Source organism: Oncorhynchus nerka, linkage group LG18, assembly GCF_034236695.1.
Source record: "Oncorhynchus nerka isolate Pitt River linkage group LG18, Oner_Uvic_2.0, whole genome shotgun sequence".
Lineage (NCBI taxonomy): Eukaryota > Metazoa > Chordata > Actinopteri > Salmoniformes > Salmonidae > Oncorhynchus > Oncorhynchus nerka.
Genome location: NC_088413.1, coordinates 79660092 through 79687007, shown reverse-complemented (window position 1 = coordinate 79687007; position 26916 = coordinate 79660092). Strand labels below are relative to the sequence as shown.

At 48.6% G+C, this 26916-nt stretch overlaps 1 protein-coding gene across 1 annotated transcript in view; it reads left to right on the top strand.

Moving 5' to 3' along the window:
* pygl (phosphorylase, glycogen, liver) overlaps window positions 1-26916 on the top strand; it is a 69189-nt gene that overhangs the window by 16027 nt on the left and 26246 nt on the right. The window contains exons 4-10 of the mRNA XM_065004385.1: window positions 291-394; window positions 9240-9371; window positions 9969-10080; window positions 11264-11346; window positions 11989-12126; window positions 12217-12309; window positions 12467-12613. Coding sequence (XP_064860457.1) covers window positions 291-394; window positions 9240-9371; window positions 9969-10080; window positions 11264-11346; window positions 11989-12126; window positions 12217-12309; window positions 12467-12613 — 809 coding nt within the window. The remainder of the gene's footprint in view (window positions 1-290; window positions 395-9239; window positions 9372-9968; window positions 10081-11263; window positions 11347-11988; window positions 12127-12216; window positions 12310-12466; window positions 12614-26916) is intronic.

Genomic DNA, 26916 nt, shown 5'->3' with positions numbered 1-26916 from the left:
CACCACCACTAGGAGGCTGTCCCCATCACCACCACCACCACTAGGAGGCTGCCCCATCACCACCACCACTTATCCCTGTACTACACCATACTTCATCCATACAGTTTGTCTTGACATCCACTTTATCTGTATCCTTCATCCAATAAACGTAGTGTTTCTATTGAACATTTACATGATTTTGTCCTGTGTATATGTGTGTGTGCGTGTGTGCGTGTTTGTGTGTGTGTGTGTGTGTGTGTGTGTGTGTGTGTGTGTGTGTGTGTGTGTGTGTGTGTATATATATAATATAGCTTGTTTCCTGGACTCGATGGCCACCCTTGGTCTGGCAGCGTACGGTTACGGCATCCGTTATGAATATGGAATCTTCAATCAGAAGATCAAGGAAGGTTGGCAGGTAATATCCACACACTTTTAAACACTTTTCACTGTATAAATCTATTGCATTTAAAGGGACAATCTGGGGAAAAAAAGCTACATCCATTTTTTTTTGTACTTGTAAATGATTTATACAGCGAGTTCCAACTGTATTGGGACAGTGACCCATTTGTCGTTGTTTTTGGCTCTGTACTCCAGCACTTTGGGTTTTAAATTTGATATAATAAAGTGCAGACTGACAGCTTTAATTTGAGGTTATTTTCATCCATATCTGGTCAACCGATTTATAACTGACAGCACGATTCGGTCATTCACATGTGTATTAAAGTAGTAAAAAGTATAGTCTTATATTCCTAGCATGCAATGACTACATCAAGCGTGTAACTCTGTTGTGTTTCATATTATTTTGTGCCCAATACAAATGAATGTTAAATAATGTATAGAGGCCCTTTTATTGTAAATAAGAATAGAATATGTTTTCTAAACACTTCTACATGAATGTGGATGCTACCATGGTTACAGATCATCCCGAATGAATCATGAAATAATGATGAGTGAGAAAGTTAGACTATCATACCTTAAAACATTTCAATCTGTCACCTTTTCAATATCGGCCAGTCAGTCAGCCAGTTAGCATTTTTCAGTTAGGGGTTAATCAGGGTCAGGTCACACCCTGACCATAGTTTGCTTTGTTTTGTTTGGTCAGGGTGTGATCTGAGTGGGCATTCTATGTTACGTGTCTAGTTTGTCTATTTCTATGTTTGGGCCTGATATGGTTCTCAATCAGAGGCAGGTGTTAGTCATTGTCTCTGATTTGGAACCATATTTAGGTAGCCTGTTTGGTGTTGGGTTTTGTGGGTGATTGTTCCTGTCTCTGTGTTAGTTTGCACCAGATAGGGCTGCTTTGGTTTTCCACGTTTTTGTTTTGTATTATGTTCATGTTTAGTTGTCTTATTAAGAAACATGAATAGTAACCACACTGCATTTTGGTCCTCCTCTCCTTCAACTCAAGAAAACCGTTACAGGGGGGGTGTATGATAAGATTTCATTATTTGCAGTACACTCTCATTTCTAAAACACTTTGTGCCTCGTCACTTCAGTCAATGAATAATCAGTACAATCAGGTTTCAGCGCTCTAAACTACATCACACAGGCCAAATTCAAAAGGGCAACACCCCTCAGCCGTGTATAGAAGGTACTGTAGGTCATTATCAGAGTCTTAATTAACAAAAGGGCAAAAACCCTCAGCCGTGTATAGAAGGTACTGTAGGTCTTTATCAGAGTCTTAACAAAAGGGCAAAACCCCTCAGCCGTGTATAGAAGGTACTGTAGGTCATTATCAGAGTCTTAATTAACAAAAGGGCAACAACACAATAGCTTTCTCAACCTCTGAGCCAACCACCGGCAACAGGCACCCTCTGCGTGCCAAATGGCACCCTATTCCCTACGTAGTACACTACTTTTGACTAGGGACCATGGGGGTGTGGTCAAAAGTAGTGCACTATATAGGGAATAGGGTGCTGTTTGGGTCACAGACATTGTTACACTATGGCAACAGAGAAAATTAGGCAGTTGGCAGCAACTTCCATTCCTGTTAATGATTGGCCAACACTGCATACCTGGGTTCAACAACTATTCTAAAATCATTTAAAATACTTCATATGTGTTTGATTGAGCCTGTCTGGTGCAATGGAATCAATAGAATAGTTGCCAAAGTGCAAAACCCACCCATCTGGCACTCCAGGCAGACTAGAGCAAACGCTCAAAGTATTTGAAAGATTTCAAATAGTATTTAAACCCAGTTCCGCAACATTGTGGTGGCCCACTTCCTCTCTCTCACCATCCAGCCTGGATTCAAATAAGCAAAGCTTGATGATGAGTTGGGTCTTTGAATTAGCTGTTTAGTGCTAAGGCAACAAAAACTAAACGTGCTCCCGGGGGGGGACCGAGTTTGAGAAACCCTGCCCTAGAGGGCTGTCTAAATCTTTCTTAATTGAATTATTTTATTCAGCCAGGATAATCCACTCAGTAACACTGGCCTCTTCAAAGAGTTTAGTCTGCAGAGGTTTAACATACTCTCAATATGAACTGCCTTCTGTACCTACTACTATATATACTATAATACTACTATAGTATAATACTATTATACACACTATACTACTACGGTTGAAGTCGGGAGTTTACATACACCTTAGCCAAAGACATTTAAACTCAGTTTTTCACAATACCTGACATTTAATCCTAGTAAAAAAATCCCTGTCGTAGGTCAGCTAGGATCACCACTTTATTTTAAGAATGTGGAATGTCAGAATAATAGTAGAGAATGATCTATTTCAGATTTGACTTCTTTCATCACATTCCCAGTGGGTCAGAAGTTTACATACGCTCAATTAGGATTTGATAACATTGCCTTTAAAATTTTTAACTTTGGGCAAATGTTTCGGGTAGCCTTCCACAAGCTTCCCACAATAAGTTGGGGGTAATTTTGGCCCATTCCTCCTGACAGCGCTGGTGTAACTGAGTCAGGTTTGTAGGCCTCCTTGCTCGCACTTGAGGCCTACCTTCAACTGAGAATGAAGGTAGGCCTTGAAATACATCCACAGATATACCTCCAATAGGCTAATTGACATAATTTGAGTCAATCAGAAGCTTCTAAAGCCATGACCTCATTTTCTGGAATTTTCCAAGCTGTTTAAAGGCACAGTCAACTTAGTGTATGTAAACTTCTGACCCACTGGAATTGTGATACAGTGAATTATCAATGAAATAATCTGTCTGTAAACAGTTGTTGGAATAATTACTTGTGTCGTGCACAAAGTAGATGTCCTAACCGACTTGCCAAAACTATAGTTTGTTAACAAGACATTTGTGGAGTGGTTGAAAAACAAGTTAATGACTCCAACCTAAGTGTATGTAAACTTCTGACTTCAACTGAATATTAGAATGCTACTATACTATTATATACAGTACCATCCAAAAGTTTAGACAGCTACTCATTCAAGGGTTTTTCTTTATTTTTACTATTTTCTACATTGTAGAATAATAGTGAAGACATCAAGACTATGAAATAACACATATGGAATCATGTAGTAACCAAAAAAGTGTTAAACATATCCAAATATTTTGTATTTGAGATTCTTCAAGGTAGTCACCCTTTGCCTTGATGACAGCTTTGCACACTCTTGGCATTCTCTCAACCAGCTTCATGAGGTAGTCACCTGGAATGCATTTCAATTAACAGGCGTGCCTTGTTAAAAGTTCATTTGTGGAATTTCTTTCCTTAATAATGTATTTGAGCCAATCAGTTGTGTTGTAAGAAGGTAGAGGTGGTATACAGAAGATAGCCCTAATTGGTGAACGACCAAGTACATATTATGGCAGGAACAGCTCAAATAAGCAATGAGAAATGACAGTCCATTACTTAAAGACATGAAGAAAAACCCTGGAATGAGTAGCTGTGTCCAACCGTTTTTGACTGGTACTGTGTATACTATACTACTGATATACTATAATACTACTATACTACTACTATAATACTGATATACTACTATACTTCTACTATAATATAATACTACTACTATACTATACTACTACTATACTATAATACTACTATAATATAATACTACTACTATACTATAATACTACCATACTATACTACTGCTATACTATAATGCTACTATACTACTACTACTATAATATAATACTACTACTATACTATACTACTGCTATACTATAATGCTACAATACTACTACTATACTATAATGCTACAATACTAATACTATAATATAATACTACACTATACTACTACTATACTATACTACTACTATACTACTACTATAATATGATACTACTAAATCAAATCAAATCAAATTTAATTTGTCACATTTTATTTGTCACATACACATGGTTAGCAGATGTTAATGCGAGTGTAGCGAAATGCTTGTGCTTCTAGTTCCGACAATGCAGCGATAACCAACAAGTAATCTAACTAACAATTCTAAAACTACTGTCTTATACACAGTGTAAGGGGATAAAGAATATGTACATAAGGATATATGAGTGAGTGATGGTACAGAGCAGCATACAGTAGATGGTATCGAGTACAGTATATACATATGAGATGAGTATGTAGACAAAGTAAACAAAGTGCATAGTTAAAGTGGCTAGTGATACATGTATTACATAAGGATGCAGTCGATGATGTAGAGTACAGTATATACGTATGCATATGAGATGAATAATGTAGGGTAAGTAACATTATATAAGGTAGCATTGTTTAAAGTGGCTAGTGATATATTTACATCATTTCCCATCAATTCCCATTATTAAAGTGGCTGGAGTTGGGTCAGTGTCAATGACAGTGTGTTGGCAGCAGCCACTCAATGGTGGCTGTTTAACAGTCTGATAGCCTTGAGATAGAAGCTGTTTTTCAGTCTCTCAGTCCCAGCTTTGATGCACCTGTACTGACCTCGCCTTCTGGATGATAGCGGGGTGAACAGGCAGTGGTTCGGGTGGTTGATGTCCTTGATGATCTTTATGGCCTTCCTGTAACATCGGGTGGTGTAGGTGTCCTGGAGGGCAGGTAGTTTTCCCCCGGTGATGTGTTGTGCAGACCTCACTACCCTCTGGAGAGCCTTACGGTTGAGGGCGGAGCAGTTGCCGTACCAGGCGGTGATACAGCCCGCCAGGATGCTCTCGATTGTGCATCTGTAGAAGTTTGTGAGTGCTTTTGGTGACAAGCCGAATTTCTTCAGCCTCCTGAGGTTGAAGAGGCGCTGCTGTGAGTGGACCAATTCAGTTTGTCTGTGATGTGTATGCCGAGGAACTTAAAACTTGCTACCCTCTCCACTACTGTTCCATCGATGTGGATAGGGGGGTGTTCCCTCTGCTGTTTCCTGAAGTCCACAATCATCTCCTTAGTTTTGTTGACGTTGAGTGTGAGGTTATTTTCCTGACACCACACTCCGAGGGCCCTCACCTCCTCCCTGTAGGCCGTCTCGTCGTTGTTGGTAATCAAGCCTACCACTGTTGTGTCGTCCGCAAACTTGATGATTGAGTTGGAGGCGTGCGTGGCCACGCAGTCGTGGGTGAACAGGGAGTACAGGAGAGGGCTCAGAACGCACCCTTGTGGGGCCCCCGTGTTGAGGATCAGCGGGGAGGAGATGTTGTTGCCTACCCTCACCACCTGGGGGCGGCCCATCAGGAAGTCCAGTACCCAGTTGCACAGGGCGGGGTCGAGACCCAGGGTCTCGAGCTTGATGACGAGCTTGGAGGGTACTATGGTGTTGAATGCCGAGCTGTAGTCGATGAACAGCATTCTCACATAGGTATTCCTCTTGTCCAGGTGGGTTAGGGCAGTGTGCAGTGTGGTTGAGATTGCATCGTCTGTGGACCTATTTGGGCGGTAAGCAAATTGGAGTGGGTCTAGGGTGTCAGGTAGGGTGGAGGTGATATGGTCCTTGACTAGTCTCTCAAAGCACTTCATGACGGAAGTGAGTGCTACGGGCGGTAGTCGTTTAGCTCAGTTACCTTAGCTTTCTTGGGAACAGGAACAATGGTGGCCCTCTTGAAGCATGTGGGAACAGCAGACTGGTATAGGGATTGATTGAATATGTCCGTAAACACACCGGCCAGCTGGTCTGCGCATGCTCTGAGGGCGCGGCTGGGGATGCCGTCTGGGCCTGCAGCCTTGCGAGGGTTAACACGTTTAAATGTCTTACTCACCTCGGCTGCAGTGAAGGAGAGACCGCATGTTTTCGTTGCAGGCCGTGTCAGTGGCACTGTATTGTCCTCAAAGCGGGCAAAAAGTTATTTAGTCTGCCTGGGAGCAAGACATCCTGGTCCGTGACTGGGCTGGGTTTCTTCTTGTAGTCCGTGATTGACTGTAGACCCTGCCACATGCCTCTTGTGTCTGAGCCGTTGAATTGAGATTCTACTTTGTCTCTGTACTGACGCTTAGCTTGTTTAATAGCCTTGCGGAGGGAATAGCTGCACTGTTTGTATTCGGTCATGTTGCCAGACACCTTGCCCTGATTAAAAGCAGTGGTTCGCGCTTTCAGTTTCACGCGAATGCTGCCATCAATCCACGGTTTCTGGTTAGGGAATGTTTTTATCGTTGCTATGGGAACGACATCTTCAACGCACGTTCTAATGAACTCGCACACCGAATCAGCGTATTCGTCAATATTTTTATCTGACGTCTGAAACATGTCCCAGTCCACGTGATGGAAGCAGTCTTGGAGTGTGGAGTCAGCTTGGTCTGACCAGCATTGGACAGACCTCAGCATGGGAGCCTCTTGTTTAAGTTTCTGCCTGTAGGCAGGAATCAACAAAATGGAGTCGTGGTCAGCTTTTCCGAACTGTGGTATAGTATGGTAGTATTACTATAATAACTATAAGTACTACTATAATGTAATACTGATATACTATAATACTACCATACTATGATACTGCTACTACACTATAATGCTACTATACTACTACTATAATATAATACTACTACTATACTATAATACTGCTAAACTATAATACTGCTACTATACTATAATGCTACTATACTATAATGCCACTATACTACCACTATACTATAATACTACTACTATACTATACTACTGCTATACTATAATGCTACTATACTACTACTATAATATAATACTACTACTATACTATAATACTGCTATACACTATAATACTACATACTATACTACTGCTATACTATAATGCTACTATACTACTACTATAATATAATACTACTACTATACTATAATACTGCTATACATTAATACTAGCATACTATACTACTGCTATACTACTACTATAATACTGCTATACTATAATGCTACTATAATATAATACTACTACTATACTATACTACTACCACACTATACTACTATACTATAATGCTACTATGCTACTACTACTATAATATACTACTACTATACTATAATACTGCTACTATACTATAATACTACTACTATACTATCATTCCACTATACTATAATACTACTACTATACTATAATACTGCTATACTATAATGCTACTATACTACTACTATAATATAATACTACTACTACTATAATATAATACTACTACTATACTATAATACTGCTATACTATAATGCTACTATAATATAATACTACTACTATAATATAATACTGCTAAACTATACTGCTACTATACTACTACTATAATATAATACTACTACAATACTATAATACTGATATACTATAATGCTACTATAATATAATACTACTACCATACTACAATACTGCTACTATACTATAATACTACTATACTACTACTATAATATAATACTACAATACTTCTGCTCTACTATAATGCTACTATACTACTGCTATACCGTAATGCTACTATACTACTACCATAATATAATACTACTACTATAATATAATACTACCATACTATACCACTGCTATACTATAATGCTACTATACTACTACTATAATATAATACTACTACTATACTATAATACTACCATACTATAATACTACTGCTATGATATAATGCTACTATAATACAATGCTACTACTATACTATAATACTGCTACTATACTATAGTACTACTATTATGTAATAGTACTATTATACTATAATACTACTATAATATAATGCTACTCCTATACTATAATAATACTACTGCTATACTATACCACTACCACTGTACTATAATACTACTATACTATAATATAATACTACTACTATACTATAATGCTACTGTAGTATAATACTACTACTATGCTATAACGCTACTATACTATAACACTACTATACTATAATACGACTATGTTATAATACTACTATGCTATAATACTACTACGATACTATAATACTACTATAATATAATACTACTACCATAATATAATGCTACTATTGTATAACAATACTATAATACTGTAATGCTACCATAATATAATACTACTACTATACTATAATAATACTATACTGCTACTATGCTACAATACTACTATAATATAATACTACTACAATATAATGCGATTATAATATAATACTAATACTATACTATAATACCACTATGCTATAATACCACTATACTATAATACTACTATACCATAAAACTGTCACTATACTATAATGCTACTATAATATAATACTACTGCTATACTATAATACTACCATGCTATAATACTACTACTATACCATAATACTACTATACTATAATACTACTGCTATGCTACAATACTACTGCTATACTATGATACTACTGCTATACTACAATACTACTGCTATACTATAAAACTACTGCTATACTATAATACTACTGCTATACTATAATACTACCGCTATACTATAATACTACTGTAATGCTATAACACTACTACTATACTACAATACTACTACTATAGTAATACTAATACTATACTATAATGCTACTATGATATAATATTATTACTATACCATAATACCACTATAACATAATACTACTGCTATACTATACTACTGATATGATATAATACTACTACTATACTACTATACTATAATACTGCTATACTATAATACTACCACTATACTATAATACTACTACTATAATACTGCTATACTATAATACTACTACTATGCTATAATACTATACTATAATGAATTACTATAATATAATACTACTACTTTGTACTATGAACAATTATGCTCATATCTATTGTTTCATTAGCCTGAGTGCCACTCTGTGCCATCATGTCATTGTCTTGACAATGAGCAATAGAGTTTGCAAGAGCACAAACAGATCTGGGACCAGGCTATGTTTTCATGGTCATTTTGACTCATATTAAAAATGTGTCTTAGTCACTCTTCGATTTGAAATTCACTGTTAAATTCCTTGTTCTTAGGTGGAAGAGGCAGATGATTGGTTGCGTCATGGTAACCCCTGGGAGAAGGCCCGCCCTGAGTACATGCTACCTGTGCACTTCTACGGCAGAGTGGAGGAGTCTAAGGAAGGGGCCAGATGGGTGGATACACAGGTATTTAATCATGATGATAATACATTTTAATTAGTAACACACTAATAATACTACTAGCAGTACTTAGTACCTGCATATCTATGGTGAGAATTGCTATGGAATTACTATGTAACATGTCATTACATTGTTACTACACAAGTATAAGAAGACTTATGTTAAGCGTTACTGATATAGACATTAAAAAGTATTGCCAATTATTCCCTTGCCTATGACCCTGTAGGTAACTTGGGGCGGCAGGGTAGCCTAGTGGTTAGAGCGTTGGACTAGTAACCGGAAGGTTGCAAGTTCAAACCCCCTCGTTCTGCCCCTGAACAGGCAGTTAACCCACTGTTCCTAGGCCGTCATTAAAAATAAGAATTTGTTCTTAACTGACTTGCCTGGTTAAATAAAGGTAAAATATAAAATAAAAAGGTACAGAATATCTATTATGTGTTGAGATGAATTAGTTGATTTTAATCTCTTAATCCTAATTCTTCCCATGCCTTGAATGTGTTATGTAGGCAACCTAATCTTAACCCTCCCCCCCCCCATGCCTTGAATGTGTTATGTAGGCAACCTAATCTTAATCCCCCCCCCCCCCATGCCTTGCCTCTGTAGGTGGTCCTGGCCATGCCCTATGACACGCCCATCCCTGGATATATGAACAACACAGTCAACACCATGAGGCTGTGGTCAGCCAGAGCTCCCAACGATTTCAACCTGATGGACTGTTAGTGGCCAGGATGATTACCTTTTGAACTTGCCTAATCAGAGCTAGCTCTGGTCCAGGGTGTTAGTGCGGCTTGCTTGAAGAAGGCTCAAAAAAGGCTGTTTTAAAGCCCTGGACCAGAGTTAACTTGGAACTTAACTTCAGATCCGAGTACTCAGACTTTCACGTAAATTACACATTTTTTTGTCAATGTAGGATTTATGGTGGAAAACTTGAGTTAAGCACACAGATCTCAAGTTAGAATCCAGAACTTAATCCAGACCTTAATAGTTACACTATTGGACGAGTGAATCTGTAAAAGATTAAACTTGAAAAGCCCTTTCTTTTCCTGGGGAGCTGTCATAATACCCATAAAACCTAGTGGTCAAACAGGGAAATGGTTCCAATCATTTTCCACCATTCATTTTTCCGATAGGAGATTTTCGAAACTCTTACAACCCTTATTTTGTTTCCTGTATGGTCACCCTGGTGTGATGTTTTGATGACCATGCAAATTTCTCTCAGACAAGGTGACTTTTATCAATATATTATGCTCTATTTACTCTCAGATTTGAAAATGCTAATTAGCATTAAACTAGACATCGTGTAAGACTACAAATCCCTGCAAGCTCCAGCAAGTCATCCCTAGCTGACACCTTTGCTAAGAGGTATTAAATAGTTAATACAAAGAGATTCTTACATTTGTAGTTCTTTATGATAGCCACATTAGCAGCTAATTAGCATTTCATTTTGTCGGGGGGTAAGTACAGGTGAACGTATTGATAAATCATCATTATAGGTATTGTGACTCCTACTGTGGTACTCTATTCAACTCTTACCCTATGAGGTCCAGAGCCTGCTGGTGTTCTGTTCTACCTGATAATTAATTGCACCCACCTGGTGTCCCAGGTCTAAATCAGTCACTGATTCGAGGGGAACTAACTTTAACTTCCTCTGGTAACTTTACTAAAATTCCCAGGAATTCCAGAAATCCCTGTTGAAAGAAATCTAAATCAGAAGGGAAAAAGATGGATATCTGGAATCCTCCAACCAGGATTTCTGAAAAACCAGGGAAGTTCCTGGTATTTTGGAGAAGTTCCTGGTATTTTGGAGAAGTTCCTGGTATTTTGGAGAAGTTCCTGCTATTTTGGAGAAGTTCCTGGTATTTTGCAACCCTATATGTAATTCTATGATCTCTCCTCAGTCAATGTTGGAGATTACATCCAAGCTGTTCTGGACAGGAATCTGGCGGAGAATATTTCTCGTGTCCTCTACCCCAACGATAACGTAAGTTCCGCATTGGCCACGTAGGTGTGAGTCCATTTTGATACGCTGTTATATCTGTAACCTGATTCCAGATCTGTTTGTGCGCGGCTGTAGAGTCAACTCCTACGGACGTTGGCATAGAAATGACCGCAGGGGATTAACCTCTTGAAACTAGGGGGCACTATTTTTAATTTTGGCAAATTAAACCACCTATTTCTCAGGACCACATGCTAGAATATGCATATAATTGACAGGTTAGGATAGAAAACACTCTAAAGTTTCCAAAACTGTAAAAATATTGTCTGTGAGTATAACAGAACTGAGAGTCAACTCCTATGGACGTTGGCATAGAAATGACCACAGGGGTTTAACAGACAGCATAAACACATCTGGGGACCGGCTAGTGCAGGGTTTCAGGGTTTCTTAAACTTGGGTCCACATTTTGGGTTTTGCTCCTAGTGCTACACAGCTGATTCAACTAATCGATTTCACAATCAGCTGTGTAGTGCTAGGGGCAAAAAACAAAATGGGCACCACTTGTGATCCCGAGGACTGAGTTTGGGAAACACTGGGCTAGTGTGTTTCTAACTCCTAACGACTTGATTCCTCTCCTCTTGTTGAGGGGTTGTAGTTCTTGATTCCTCTCCTTCTTCATTGTTGTAGTTCTTTGAGGGAAAGGAGCTACGCCTGAAGCAGGAGTACTTTGTGGTGGCGGCCACACTTCAGGACATCATCCGACGCTTCAAGATATCCAAGAAGGGCTCCACGGGTCCAGTGTCTTTCGACAGCTTCCCAGAGAAGGTTACTTATTGATTACCTGTGATGTGTTATCGATTTTCTATGATGTCTGAATCGCAACAAAAAAATCTGTTTGGTTGATTGTGTTGACAGGTGGCCATCCAGCTGAATGACACTCATCCTGCGATGGCCATCCCAGAGCTCATGAGGGTCTTTGTGGACGTTGAGAAACTCGACTGGGACACGGTGCGTTTAGAGAGAGATTATTATATTGTACATTGTTATGATGATATTAAAGACATTTCTTATATGAAAATCCAACTAACCTTGGCTAACTGTCATAAGTCCTAATGTGAATGTTCAGGAAATGTTTACTGTATTAGTGGAACCTGTCTCTCCTCAGGCGTGGGCCATCACCAAGCGGACCTTTGCGTACACCAATCACACGGTGCTTCCCGAGGCTCTGGAGCGCTGGCCCGTTGCCCTGCTGGAGACCCTGCTACCCAGGCACCTTCAGATCATCTACAGGATCAATCAGGGACACCTGGACGTACGTATTTAGCTGAGATCACTGCTCTCTGTGTCAATACGTTGATAGTTAAATGACTTCTTTTAAAATGTGTTCCCCCTTACAAGACTCATAGACACTGGGGGTAGGTTACCGTAGACACTGGGGGTAGGTTACCCTAGACACTGGGGGTAGGTTACCGTAGACACTGGGAGTAGGTTACCGTAGACACTGAGGGTAGGTTACCGTAGACACTGGGGGTAGGTTACCGTAGACACTGGGGGTAGGTTACCGTAGACACTGAGGGTAGGTTACCGTAGACACTGGGGGTAGGTTACCGTAGACACTGGGGGTAGGTTACCGTAGACACTGGGGGTAGGTTACCGTAGACACTGGGGGTAGGTTACCGTAGACACTGGGGGTAGGTTACCGTAGACACTGAGGGTAGGTTACCGTAGCGTAGACACTGGGGGTAGGTCGACCGTAGCGTAGTCACTGGGGGTAGGTTGCCGTAGACACTGGGAGTAGGTTACCGTAGACACTGGGGGTAGGTTACCGTAGCGTAGACACTGGGAGTAGGTTACCGTAGACACTGGGGGTAGGTTACCGTAGCGTAGACACTGGGGGTAGGCGACCGTAGACACTGGGAGTAGGTTACCGTAGACACTGGGGGTAGGTTACCGTAGCGTAGACACTGGGAGTAGGTTACCGTAGACACTGGGAGTAGGTTACCGTAGACACTGGGGGTAGGTTACCGTAGACACTGGGGGTAGGTTACCGTAGACACTGAGGGTGGACACTGGGGGTAGGTTACCGTAGACACTGGGGGTAGGTTACCGTAGACACTGGGGGTAGGTTACCGTAGACACTGGGGGTAGGTTACCGTAGCACTGGGGGTAGACACACTGGGGGTAGGTTACCGTAACGACACTGGGGGTAGGTTACGTAGTCACTGGGGGTAGGTTACCGTAGACACTGGGGGTAGGTTACCGTAGACACTGGGGGTAGGTTACCGTAGACACTGGGGGTAGGTTACCGTAGACACTGGGGGTAGGTTACCGTAGACACTGGGGGTAGGTTACCGTAGACACTGGGGGTAGGTTACCGTAGACACTGGGGGTAGGTTACCGTAGACACTGGGGGTAGGTTACCGTAGCGTAGGCACTGGGGGTAGGTACCGTAGCGTAGACACTGGGGGTAGGTTACCGTAGCGTAGACACTGGGGGTAGGTTACCGTAGCGTAGACACTGGGAGTAGGTTACCGTAGACACTGGGAGTAGGTTACCGTAGACACTGGGGGTAGGTTACCGTAGGCACTGGGGGTAGGTTACCGTAGCGTAGGCACTGGGGGTAGGTTACCGTAGCGTAGGTACTGGGGGTAGGTTACCGTAGCGTAGGCACTGGGGGTAGGTTACCGTAGCGTAGACACTGGGGGTAGGCGACCGTAGCTTAGACACTGGGGGTAGGTTACCGTAGCGTAGACACTGGGGATAGGTTACCGTAGCGTAGACACTGGGGGTAGGTTACCGTAGCGTAGACACTGGGGGTAGGCGACCGTAGCGTAGACACTGGGGGTAGGTTACCGTAGCGTAGACACTGGGGGTAGGTTACCGTAGCGTAGGCACTGGGGGTAGGTTACCGTAGACACTGGGGGTAGGTTACCGTAGTGTAGACACTGGGAGTAGGTTACCGTAGACACTGGGGGTAGGTTACCGTAGACACTGGGGGTAGGTTACCGTAGCGTAGACACTGGGGGTAGGCGACCGTAGCGTAGTCACTGGGGGTAGGTTACCGTAGACACTGGGAGTAGGTTACCGTAAACACTGGGGGTAGGTTACCGTAGCGTAGACACTGGGAGTAGGTTACCGTAGACACTGGGAGTAGGTTACCGTAGACACTGGGGGTAGGTTACCGTAGACACTGGGGGTAGGTTACCGTAGACACTGAGGGTAGGTTACCGTAGACACTGGGGGTAGGTTACCGTAGACACTGGGGGTAGGTTACCGTAGCGTAGGCACTGGGGTAGGTTACCGTAGCGTAGGTACTGGGGGTAGGTTACCGTAGCGTAGGCACTGGGGGTAGGTTACCGTAGACACTGGGGGTAGGTTACCCTAGACACTGGGGGTAGGTTACCGTAGCGTAGACACTGGGAGTAGGTTACCGTAGACACTGGGAGTAGGTTACCGTAGCGTAGGCACTGGGGGTAGGTTACCGTAGCGTAGGCACTGGGGGTAGGTTACCGTAGACACTGGGGGTAGGTTACCCTAGACACTGGGGGTAGGTTACCGTAGACACTGGGAGTAGGTTACCGTAGACACTGAGGGTAGGTTACCGTAGACACTGGGGGTAGGTTACCGTAGACACTGGGGGTAGGTTACCGTAGAAACTGAGGGTAGGTTACCGTAGACACTGGGGGTAGGTTACCGTAGACACTGGGGGTAGGTTACCGTAGACACTGGGGGTAGGTTACCGTAGACACTGGGGGTAGGTTACCGTAGACACTGGGGGTAGGTTACCGTAGACACTGAGGGTAGGTTACCGTAGCGTAGACACTGGGGGTAGGCGACCGTAGCGTAGTCACTGGGGGTAGGTTGCCGTAGACACTGGGAGTAGGTTACCGTAGACACTGGGGGTAGGTTACCGTAGCGTAGACACTGGGAGTAGGTTACCGTAGACACTGGGGGTAGGTTACCGTAGCGTAGACACTGGGGGTAGGTTACCGTAGACACTGGGAGTAGGTTACCGTGACACTGGGGTAGGTTACCGTAGCGTGACACTGGGAGTAGGTTACCGTAGCGTAGACACTGGGAGTAGGTTACCGTAGACACTGGGGGTAGGTTACCGTAGACACTGGGGGTAGGCACTGGGGGTAGGTTACCGTAGACACTGGGGGTAGGTTACCGTAGACACTGGGGGTAGGTTACCGTAGACACTGGGGTAGGTTACCGTAGACACTGGGGGTAGGTGGGGGTACCGTAGACACTGGGGGTAGGTTACCGTAGACACTGGGGGGTAGGTTACCGTAGCGTAGCGCACACTGGGGGTAGGCGACCGTAGCGTAGTCACTGGGGGTAGGTTACCGTAGACACTGGGGGTAGGTTACCGTAGACACTGGGGGTAGGTTACCGTAGACACTGGGGGTAGGTTACCGTAGACACTGGGGGTAGGTTGGGGGTACCCGTAGATACTGGGGGTAGGTTACCGTAGACACTGGGGGTAGGTTACGTAGACACTGGGGGTAGGTTACCGTAGACACTGGGGGTAGGTTACCGTAGTGTAGGCACTGGGGGTAGGTTACCGTAGCGTAGACACTGGGGGTAGGTTACCGTAGCGTAGACACTGGGGGTAGGTTACCGTAGCGTAGACACTGGGAGTAGGTTACCGTAGACACTGGGAGTAGGTTACCGTAGACACTGGGGGTAGGTTACCGTAGGCACTGGGGGTAGGTTACCGTAGCGTAGGCACTGGGGGTAGGTTACCGTAGCGTAGGTACTGGGGGTAGGTTACCGTAGCGTAGGCACTGGGGGTAGGTTACCGTAGCGTAGACACTGGGGGTAGGCGACCGTAGCTTAGACACTGGGGGTAGGTTACCGTAGCGTAGACACTGGGGATAGGTTACCGTAGCGTAGACACTGGGGGTAGGTTACCGTAGCGTAGACACTGGGGGTAGGCGACCGTAGCGTAGACACTGGGGGTAGGTTACCGTAGCGTAGACACTGGGGGTAGGTTACCGTAGCGTAGGCACTGGGGGTAGGTTACCGTAGACACTGGGGGTAGGTTACCGTAGTGTAGACACTGGGAGTAGGTTACCGTAGACACTGGGGGTAGGTTACCGTAGACACTGGGGGTAGGTTACCGTAGCGTAGACACTGGGGGTAGGCGACCGTAGCGTAGTCACTGGGGGTAGGTTACCGTAGACACTGGGAGTAGGTTACCGTAAACACTGGGGGTAGGTTACCGTAGCGTAGACACTGGGAGTAGGTTACCGTAGACACTGGGACACTGGGGTAGGTTACCGTAGACACTGGGGTAGGGTAGGTTACCGTAGACACTGGGGGTAGGTTACCGTAGACACTGGGGGTAGGTTACCGTAGACACTGGGGGTAGGTTACCGTAGACACTGGGGGTAGGTTACCGTAGACACTGGGGGTAGGTTACCGTAGACACTGGGGGTAGGTTACCGTAGACACTGGGGTAGGTTAGGTTACCGTAGACACTGGGGGTAGGCTACCGTAGGTTACCGTAGACACTGGGGGTAGGTTACCACTGGGGGTAGCGTGGGGGTACTGGGGGTAGGTTACCGTGCGTGAGACACTGGGGGTAGGTTACCGTAGCGTAGTCACTGGGGGTAGGTTACCGTAGACCGTAGCGTAGAGGCACTGGGGGTAGGTTACCGGTGGGGGTAGGTTACGTAGCGTAGACACTGGGGGTAGGTTACCGTAGCGTAGTCACTGGGGGTAGGTTACCGTAGCGTAGACACTGGGAGTAGGTTACCGTAGACACTGGGGGTAGGTTACCGTGTAGACACTGGGGGTAGGTTACCGTAGCGTAGGCACTGGGGGTAGGTTACCGTAGCGTAGACACTGGGGGTAGGTTACCGTAGCGTAGACACTGGGGGTAGGTTACCGTGGGAGTAGGTTACACGTGGACACTGGGACACTGGGGTTACCGTAGACACTGGGGTAGGTTACCGTAGGCACTGGGGTAGGTTACCGTAGCGTGAGGCACTGGGGGTAGGTTACCGTAGCGTAGACACTGGGGGTAGGTTACCGTAGCGTAGACACTGGGGTAGGCTACCGTAGACACTGGGGGTAGGTTAGCCGTAGACACTGGGAGTAGGTTACCGTAGACACTGGGGGTAGGTTACCGTAGCGTAGACACTGGGGGTAGGTTACCGTAGACACGTAGCGTAGGCACTGGGGGTAGGTTACCGTAGCGTAGACACTGGGGGTAGGTTACCGTAGCGTAGGCACTGGGGGTAGGTTACCGTGCCGTAGACACTGGGGGTAGGCTACCGTAGTGACACTGGGGGTAGGTTACCGTAGAGACACTGGGGGTAGGTTACCGTAGACACTGGGGGTAGGTTAGACCGTAGCGTAGACACTGGGGGTAGGCGACCGTAGCGTAGTCACTGGGGGTAGGTTACCGTAGACACTGGGGAGTAGGTTACCGTAAACACTGGGGTAGGTTACCGTAGCGTAGACACTGGGGGTAGGTTACCGTAGACACTGGGGGTAGGTTACCAGTGGGGGTACCACTGGGGGTAGGTTACCGTAGACACTGGGGGTAGGTTACCGTAGAGACACTGGGGGTAGGTTACCGTAGACACTGGGGGTAGGTTACCGTAGCGTAGACACTGGGGGTAGGTTACCGTAGCGTAGGCACTGGGGGTAGGTTACCGTAGACACTGGGGGGTAGGTTACCGTGCGGGGGTAGGTTACCGTAGACACTGGGGGTAGGTTACCGTAGCGTAGACACTGGGGGTAGGTTACCGTAGAGACACTGGGGGTAGGTTACCGTAGCGTAGACACTGGGGTAGGTTACCGTAGCGTAGGCACTGGGGGTAGGTTACCGTAGCGTAGGCACTGGGGGTAGGTTACCGTAGACACTGGGGGTAGGTTACCGTAGACACTGGGGGTAGGTTACCGTAGAGACACACTGGGAGTAGGCACCGTGAGACACTGGGGGTAGGTTACCGTAGAGACACTGGGGGTAGGTTACCGTAGACACTGGGGGTAGGTTACCGTAGACACTGGGGGTAGGTTACCGTAGAGACACTGGGGGTAGGTTACCGTAGACACTGGGGTAGGTTACCAGACACTGGGGGTAGGTTACCGTAGACACTGGGGGTAGGTTACCGTAGACACTGGGGGTAGGTTACCACTGTAGCGTAGACACTGGGGTAGGTTACCGTAGCGTAGGACACTGGGGGTAGGTTACCGTAGCGGGGTAGGTCACTGGGGGTAGGTTACCGCGTAGACACTGGGGTAGGTTACCGTAGACACTGGGGGTAGGTTACCGTGTAGACACTGGGGGTAGGTTACCGTAGACACTGGGGGTAGGTTACCGTAGACACTGGGGGTAGGTTACCGTACACGTAGACACTGGGGGTAGGTTACCGTAGACACTGGGGGTAGGTTACCGTAGCGTAGACACTGGGGTAGGTTACCGTAGACACTGGGAGTAGGTTACCGTGAGACACTGGGGGTAGGTTACCGCGTAGACACTGGGGGTAGGTTACCGTAAGACACTGGGGGTAGGTTACCGTTACCGTAGACACTGGGGGTAGGTTACCGTAGACACTGGGGGTAGGTTACCGTAGACACTGGGGTAGGTTACCGTAGACACTGGGGGTAGGTTACCGTAGACACTGGGGGTAGGTTACCGTAGACACTGGGGGTAGGTTACCGTAGACACTGGGGGTAGTTACCGTAGACACTGGGGGTAGGTTACCGTAGCGTAGACACTGGGGGCAGGTTACCGTGGGGGTAGGTTAGACACTGGGGGTAGGTTACCGTAGACACTGGGGGCAGGTTACCGTAGACACTGGGGGTAGGTTACCACTGGGGGTAGGTTACGTAGACACTGGGGGTAGGTTACCGTAGCACTGTAGACACTGGGGTAGGTTACCGTAGACACTGGGGGTAGGTTACCGTAGACACTGGGGTAGGTTACCGTAGTGTAGGCACTGGGGGTAGGTTACCGTAGCGTGTAGACACTGGGGGTAGGTTACCGTAGCGTAGACACTGGGGGTAGGTTACCGTAGCGTAGACACTGGGGTAGGTTACCGTACACTGGGAGTAGGTTACCGTAGACACTGGGGGTAGGTTACCGTAGACACTGGGGGGGTAGGTTACCGTAGCGTAGGCACTGGGGGTAGGTTACCGTAGCGTAGACACTGGGGGTGGGTTACCGTAGAGGCACTGGGGGTAGGTTACCGTAGACACTGGGGGTAGGCTACCGTAGACACTGGGGGTAGGTTACCGTAGCGTACACTGGGGGTAGGTTACCGTTAGACACTGGGGGTAGGTTACCGTAGAGACACTGGGGGTAGGTTACCGTAGCGTAGACACTGGGGGTAGGTTACCGTAGCGTAGGCACTGGGGGTAGGTTACCGTAGCGTAGGCACTGGGGGTAGGTTACCGTGGGGGTAGGTTACCGTAGACACTGGGGTAGGTTACCGTAGACACTGGGGGTAGGTTACCGTAGGGGTAGGTTACGTAGACACTGGGGGTAGGTTACCGTAGCGTAGACACTGGGGGTAGGCGACCGTAGACACTGGGGTAGGTAGTCACTGGGGGTAGGTTACCGTAGACACTGGGGGTAGGTTACCGTAGCGCACTGGGGGTAGGTTACCGTAGCGTAGACACTGGGGGTAGGTTACCGTAGACACTGGGGGTAGGTTACCGTACACTGGGGTAGGTTACCGTAGACACGGGGGCGGGCACTGGGGGTAGGTTACCGTAGCGTAGACACTGGGGGTAGGTTACCGTAGCGTAGACACTGGGGGGGGGTTACCGTAGCGTAGACACTGGGGGTAGGTTACCGTAGACACTGGGGGTAGGCGACCGTAGCGTAGACACTGGGGGTAGGTTACCGTAGCGTAGACACTGGGGGTAGGTTACCGTAGCGTAGGCACTGGGGGTAGGTTACCGTAGACACTGGGGGTAGGTTACCGTAGTGTAGACACTGGGAGTAGGTTACCGTAGACACTGGGGGTAGGTTACCGTAGACACTGGGGGTAGGTTACCGTAGCGTAGACACTGGGGGTAGGCGACCGTAGCGTAGTCACTGGGGGTAGGTTACCGTAGACACTGGGAGTAGGTTACACTGTAGGTTACCGTAGCACTGGGGGTAGGTTACCGTAGCGTAGACACTGGGGGTAGGTTACCGTAGACACTGGGGGTAGGTTACCGTAGAGACACTGGGGGTAGGTTACCGTAGACACTGAGGGTAGGTTACCGTAGACACTGGGGTAGGTTACCGTAGACACTGGGGGTTTACCGTAGACACTGGGGGTAGGTTACCGTAGACACTGGGGGTAGGTTACCGTTAGACACTGGGGGTAGGTTACCGTAGACACTGGGGGTAGGTTACCGTAGACACTGGGGGTAGGTTACCGTGGGGGGGGGCAGGTTACCGTAGGCGACCGTAGGCGTAGTCACTGGGGGTAGGTTACCGTAGCGTAGGCACTGGGGGTAGGTTACCGTAGCGTAGACACTGGGGGTAGGTTACCGTAGCGTAGACACTGGGGGTAGGTTACCGTAGCGTAGACACTGGGGGTAGGTTACCGTAGCGTAGACACTGGGGGTAGGTTACCGTAGCGTAGACACTGGGGTAGGTTACCGTACACTGGGGGTAGTAGGCACTGGGAGTAGGTTACGTAGACACTGGGGGTAGGTTACCGTAGAGACACTGGGGGTAGGTTACCGTAGCGTAGACACTGGGGTAGGTTACCGTAGACTGGGGGTAGGTTACACTGGGGGTAGGTTACCGTAGAGACACTGGGGGTAGGCGACCGTAGACACTGGGGGTAGGTTACCGTAGCGTAGACACTGGGGATAGGTTACCGTAGCGTGACACTGGGGGTAGGTTACCGTAGCGTAGACACTGGGGGTAGGTTACCGAGACACTGGGGGTAGGTTACCGTAGCGTAGACACTGGGGGTAGGTTACCGTAGCGTAGACACTGGGGGTAGGTTACCGTAGCGTAGACACTGGGGGTAGGTTACCGTAGCGACACTGGGGGTAGGTTACCGTAGCGTAGACACTGGGGGTAGGTTACCGTAGACACTGGGGGTAGGTTAGTAGACACTGGGGGTAGGTTACCGTAGCGTAGACACTGGGGGTAGGTTACCACGTAGCGTAGACACTGGGGGTAGGTTACCGTGACACTGGGGTAGGTTACCGTAGACACTGGGGGTAGGTTACCGTAGCGTAGACACTGGGGGTAGGTTACCGTAGACACTGGGGGTAGGTTACCGTAGCGTACACTGGGGGTAGGTTACCGTAGACACTGGGGGTAGGTTACCGTAGCGTAGACACTGGGGGTAGGTTACCGTAGACACTGGGGGTAGGTTACCGTAGACACTGGGGGTAGGTTACCGTAGCGTAGACACTGGGGGTAGGTTACCGTAGCGTAGACACTGGGGGTAGGTTACCGTAGACACTGGGAGTAGGTTACCGTAGACACTGGGGGTAGGTTACCGTAGAGACACTGGGGGTAGGTTACCGTAGACACTGGGGTAGGTTACCGTAGACACTGGGGGTAGGTTACCGTAGACACTGGGGGTAGGTTACCGTAGACACTGGGGGCAGGTTACCGGGGGTAGACACTGGGGGTAGGTTACCGTAGACACTGGGGGTAGGTTACCGTAGACACTGGGGGTACTAGACACTGGGGCAGGCTGGTAGGTTACCGTAGACACTGGGGGTAGGTTACCGTAGACACTGGGGGTAGGTTACCGTAGCGTAGGCCCCGAGGGTAGGTTACCGTAGCGTAGACACGGGGGGTAGGTGACCGTAGCGTAGTCACTGGGGGTAGGTTACCGTAGCGTAGGCACTGGGGGTAGGCGACCGTAGCGTAGACACTGGGGGTAGGTTACCGTAGCGTAGTCACTGGGGGTAGGTTACCGTAGCGTAGACACTGGGAGTAGGTTACCGTAGACACTGGGGGTAGGTTACCGTAGACACTGGGGGTAGGTTACCGTAGCGTAGGCACTGGGGGTAGGTTACCGTAGCGTAGACACTGGGGGTAGGTTACCGTAGCGTAGACACTGGGAGTAGGTTACCGTAGACACTGGGAGTAGGTTACCGTAGACACTGGGGGTAGGTTACCGTAGGCACTGGGGTAGGTTACCGTGACACTGTAGGCACACTGGGGGTAGGTTACCGTAGCGTAGACACTGGGGGTAGGTTACGACCGGGGGTAGCGTAGACACTGGGGTAGGTTACCGTAGACACTGGGGGTAGGTTGCCGTAGGTTACACACTGGGGTAGGTTACCGTAGACACTGGGGGTAGGTTACCGTAGCGTAGACACTGGGGGTAGGCGACCGTAGCGTAGGCACTGGGGGTAGGTTACCGTAGCGTAGACACTGGGGGTAGGTTACCGTAGCGTAGGCACTGGGGGTAGGTTACCGTAGCGTAGACACTGGGGGTAGGTTACCGTAGACACTGGGGGTAGGTTACCGTAGCGTACACTGGGGGTAGGTTACCGACACTGGGGGTACACTGGGGTTACCGTAGACACTGGGGGTAGGTTACCGTAGACACTGGGGGTAGGTTACCGTAGACACTGGGGGGGGGTAGGTTACCGTAGACACTGGGGTAGGTTACCGTAGACACTGGGGTAGGTTACCGTAGAGACACTGGGGTAGGTTACCGTAGCGTAGTCACTGGGGGTAGGTTACCGTAGCGTAGACACTGGGGGTAGGTTACCGTAGACACTGGGGGTAGGTTACCGTAGCGTACACTGGGGGTAGGTTACCGTAGACACTGGGGTAGGTTACCGTAGACACTGGGGTAGGTTACCGTAGACACTGGGGGTAGGTTACCGTAGCGAGACACTGGGGGTAGGTTACCGTAGCGGAGACACTGGGGGTAGGTTACCGTAGCGTAGGTACTGGGGGTAGGTTACCGTAGCGTAGGCACTGGGGGTAGGTTACCGTAGCGTAGACACTGGGGGTAGGTTACCGTAGCGTAGACACTGGGGGTAGGTTACCGTAGCGTAGACACTGGGGAGTTACCACGTAGAGACACTGGGGGTAGGTTACCGTAGCGTAGACACTGGGGGTAGGTTACCGTAGCGTAGACACTGGGGGTAGGTTACCGTAGCGTAGACACTGGGGGTAGGTTACCGTAGCGTAGACACTGGGGGTAGGTTAGCGTAGACACTGGGGGTAGGTTACACGGGGATAGGTTACCAGAGACACTGGGGGTAGGTTACCGTAGACACTGGGGGTAGGTTACCGTAGCGTAGACACTGGGGGTAGGTTACCGTAGACACTGGGGGTAGGTTACCGTAGCGTAGTCACTGGGGGTAGGTTACCGTGCGTAGACACTGGGGGTAGGTTACCGTAGACACTGGGGGTAGGTTACCGTAGACACTGGGGGTAGGTTACCGTAGACACTGGGGCGGTTACCGTAGACACTGGGGGTAGGTTACCGTAGCGTAGGCACTGGGGGTAGGTTACCGTAGACACTGGGGGTAGGTTACCGTAGCGTAGACACTGGGGGTAGGTTACCGTAGACACTGGGGGTAGGTTACCGTAGAGACACTGGGGGTAGGTTACCGTAGAGTCACTGGGGAGTAGGTTACCGTAGCGTGGGGGCAGGCACTGGGGGGGTAGTGGCGAGACACGTTACCGTACGTAGCGTAGACACTGGGGGTAGGTTACCGTAGCACTGTAGGCGACACTGGGGGCAGGTTACCGTAGCGTAGACACTGGGGTAGGTTACCGTAGACACTGGGGGTAGGTTACCGTAGACACTGGGAGTAGGTTACGTAGACACTGGGGGTAGGTTACCGTGAGGCACTGGGGGTAGGTTACCGTAGCGTAGGCACTGGGGGTAGGTTACCGTAGCGTAGACACTGGGGGTAGGTTAGGACACTGGGGGTACACTGGGAGTAGGTTACCGAGACACTGGGGGTAGGTTACCGTAGCGTAGACACTGGGGGTAGGTTACCGTAGAGACACTGGGGGTAGGTTACCGTAGCGTAGACACTGGGGGTAGGTTACCGTAGACACTGGGAGTAGCACTGGGGGTAGGTTACCGTAGACACTGGGGGTAGGTTACCGTAGCGTAGGTTACACTGGGGGTAGGCCCGTAGCGTAGACACTGGGGGTAGGTTACCGTAGACACTGGGGGTAGGTTACCGTAGCGTAGGTACACTGGGGGTAGGTTACCGTAGCGTAGACACTGGGGGTAGGTTACCGTAGCGTAGACACTGGGGTAGGTTACCGTGAGACACTGGGGTAGGTTACCGTGAGACACTGGGGGTAGGTTACCGTGCGTAGACACTGGGGTAGGTTACCGTAGCGTAGGCACTGGGGGTAGGTTACCGTAGCGTAGACACTGGGGGTAGGTTACCGTGAGACACTGGGGGTAGGTTACCGTAGACACTGGGGGTAGGTTACCGTAGACACTGGGGGTAGGTTACCGTAGCGTAGACACTGGGGGTAGGTTACCGTAGCGTAGACACTGGGGGTAGGTTACCGTGAGGCACTGGGGGTAGGTTACCGTAGCGTGAGACACTGGGGGTAGGTTACCGTAGACACTGGGGGGTAGGTTACCGTAGACACTGGGGGTAGACACTGGGGGTAGGTTACCGTAGACACTGGGGGTAGGTTACCGTAGACACTGGGGGTAGGTTACCGTAGCGTAGGCACTGGGGGTAGGTTACCGTAGCGTAGACACTGGGGGTAGGTTACCGTAGCGTAGACACTGGGGGTAGGTTACCGTAGACACTGGGGGTAGGTTACCGTAGACACTGGGGGTAGGTTACCGTAGGCACTGGGGGTAGGTTACACTGGGGTAGGTTACCGTAGACACTGGGGGTAGGTTAGGACACTGGGGGTAGGTTACCGTAGCGTAGACACTGGGGGTAGGCGACCGTAGGTTACGTAGACACTGGGGGTAGGTTACCGTAGACACTGGGGGTAGGTTACCGTAGCGTAGGTTACACTGGGGGTAGGTTACCGTAGCGTAGACACTGGGGGTAGGTTACCGTAGCGTAGACACTGGGGGTAGGTTACCGTAGACACTGGGAGTAGGTTACCGTAGACACTGGGGGTAGGTTACCGTAGCGTAGACACTGGGAGTAGGTTACCGTAGCGTGGGGTAGGTCACTGGGGGTAGGTTACCGTAGCGTAGACACTGGGGGTAGGTTACCGTAGCACTGGGGTAGGTTACACTGGGGGTAGGTTACCGTAGACACTGGGGGTAGGTTACCGTAGACACTGGGGGTAGGTTACCGTAGACACTGGGGTAGGTTACCGTAGACACTGGGGGTAGGTTACCGTAGCGTGGGGTAGGTTCCGCACTGGGGGTAGGTTACCGTAGCGTAGACACTGGGGGTAGGCGACCGTAGCGTAGACACTGGGGGGGAGCAGGTTACCGTAGCGTAGACACTGGGGGTAGGTTACCGTAGCGTAGACACTGGGGGTTAGGTTACCGTGGGGTAGGTTACGTGGGGGGTAGGTTACCGTAGAGACACTGGGGGTAGGTTACCGTAGACACTGGGGGTAGGTTACCGTAGACACTGGGGGTAGGTTACGAGACACGTAGCGTAGACACTGGGGGTAGGTTACCGTAGAGACACTGGGGGTAGGTTACCGTAGACACTGGGGGTAGGTTACCGTAGGCACTGGGGGTAGGTTACCGTAGCGTAGGCACTGGGGTAGGTTACCGTAGCGTAGACACTGGGGGTAGGTTACCGTAGCGTAGACACTGGGGGTAGGTTACACGTAGCGTGACACTGGGGGTAGGTTACCGTAGCGTAGACACTGGGGTAGGTTACCGTAGCGTAGACACTGGGGGTAGGTTACCGTAGCGTAGGCACTGGGGGTAGGTTACCGTAGACACTGGGGGTAGGTTACCGTAGCGTAGACACTGGGGGTAGGTTACCGTAGACACTGGGGGTAGGTTACCGTAGCGTAGACACTGGGGGTAGGTTACCGTAGACACTGGGGGTAGGTTACCGTGCGTAGTCACTGGGGGTAGGTTACCGTAGACACTGGGAGTAGGTTACCGTAGAACACTGGGGGTAGGTTACCGTAGACACTGGGGTAGGTTACCGTAGACACTGGGGGTAGGTTACCGTAGACACTGGGGGTAGGTTACCGTAGACACTGGGGGTAGGTTACCGTAGACACTGGGGGTAGGTTACCGTAGACACTGGGGGTAGGTTACCGTAGACACTGGGGGTAGGTTACCGTAGCGTAGGCACTGGGGGGTAGGCGTACCGTAGCGTAGTCACTGGGGTGGGTTACCGTAGCGTAGACACTGGGGGTAGGTTACCGTAGCGTAGACACTGGGGGTAGGTTACCGTAGCGTAGACACTGGGGGTAGGTTACCGTAGCGTAGACACTGGGGGTAGGTTACCGTAGAGCACTGGGGGTAGGTTACCGTAGACACTGGGGGTAGGGGGCGGGCCGTAGCGTGGGGGTAGGCACTGGGGGGGTAGGTTACCGTAGCGTGACACTGGGGGTAGGTTACCGTAGCGTAGACACTGGGGGTAGGTTACCGTAGCGTAGACACTGGGGGTAGGCGACCGTAGCGTAGACACTGGGGGTAGGTTACCGTAGCGTAGACACTGGGGTAGGTTACCGTAGCGTAGACACTG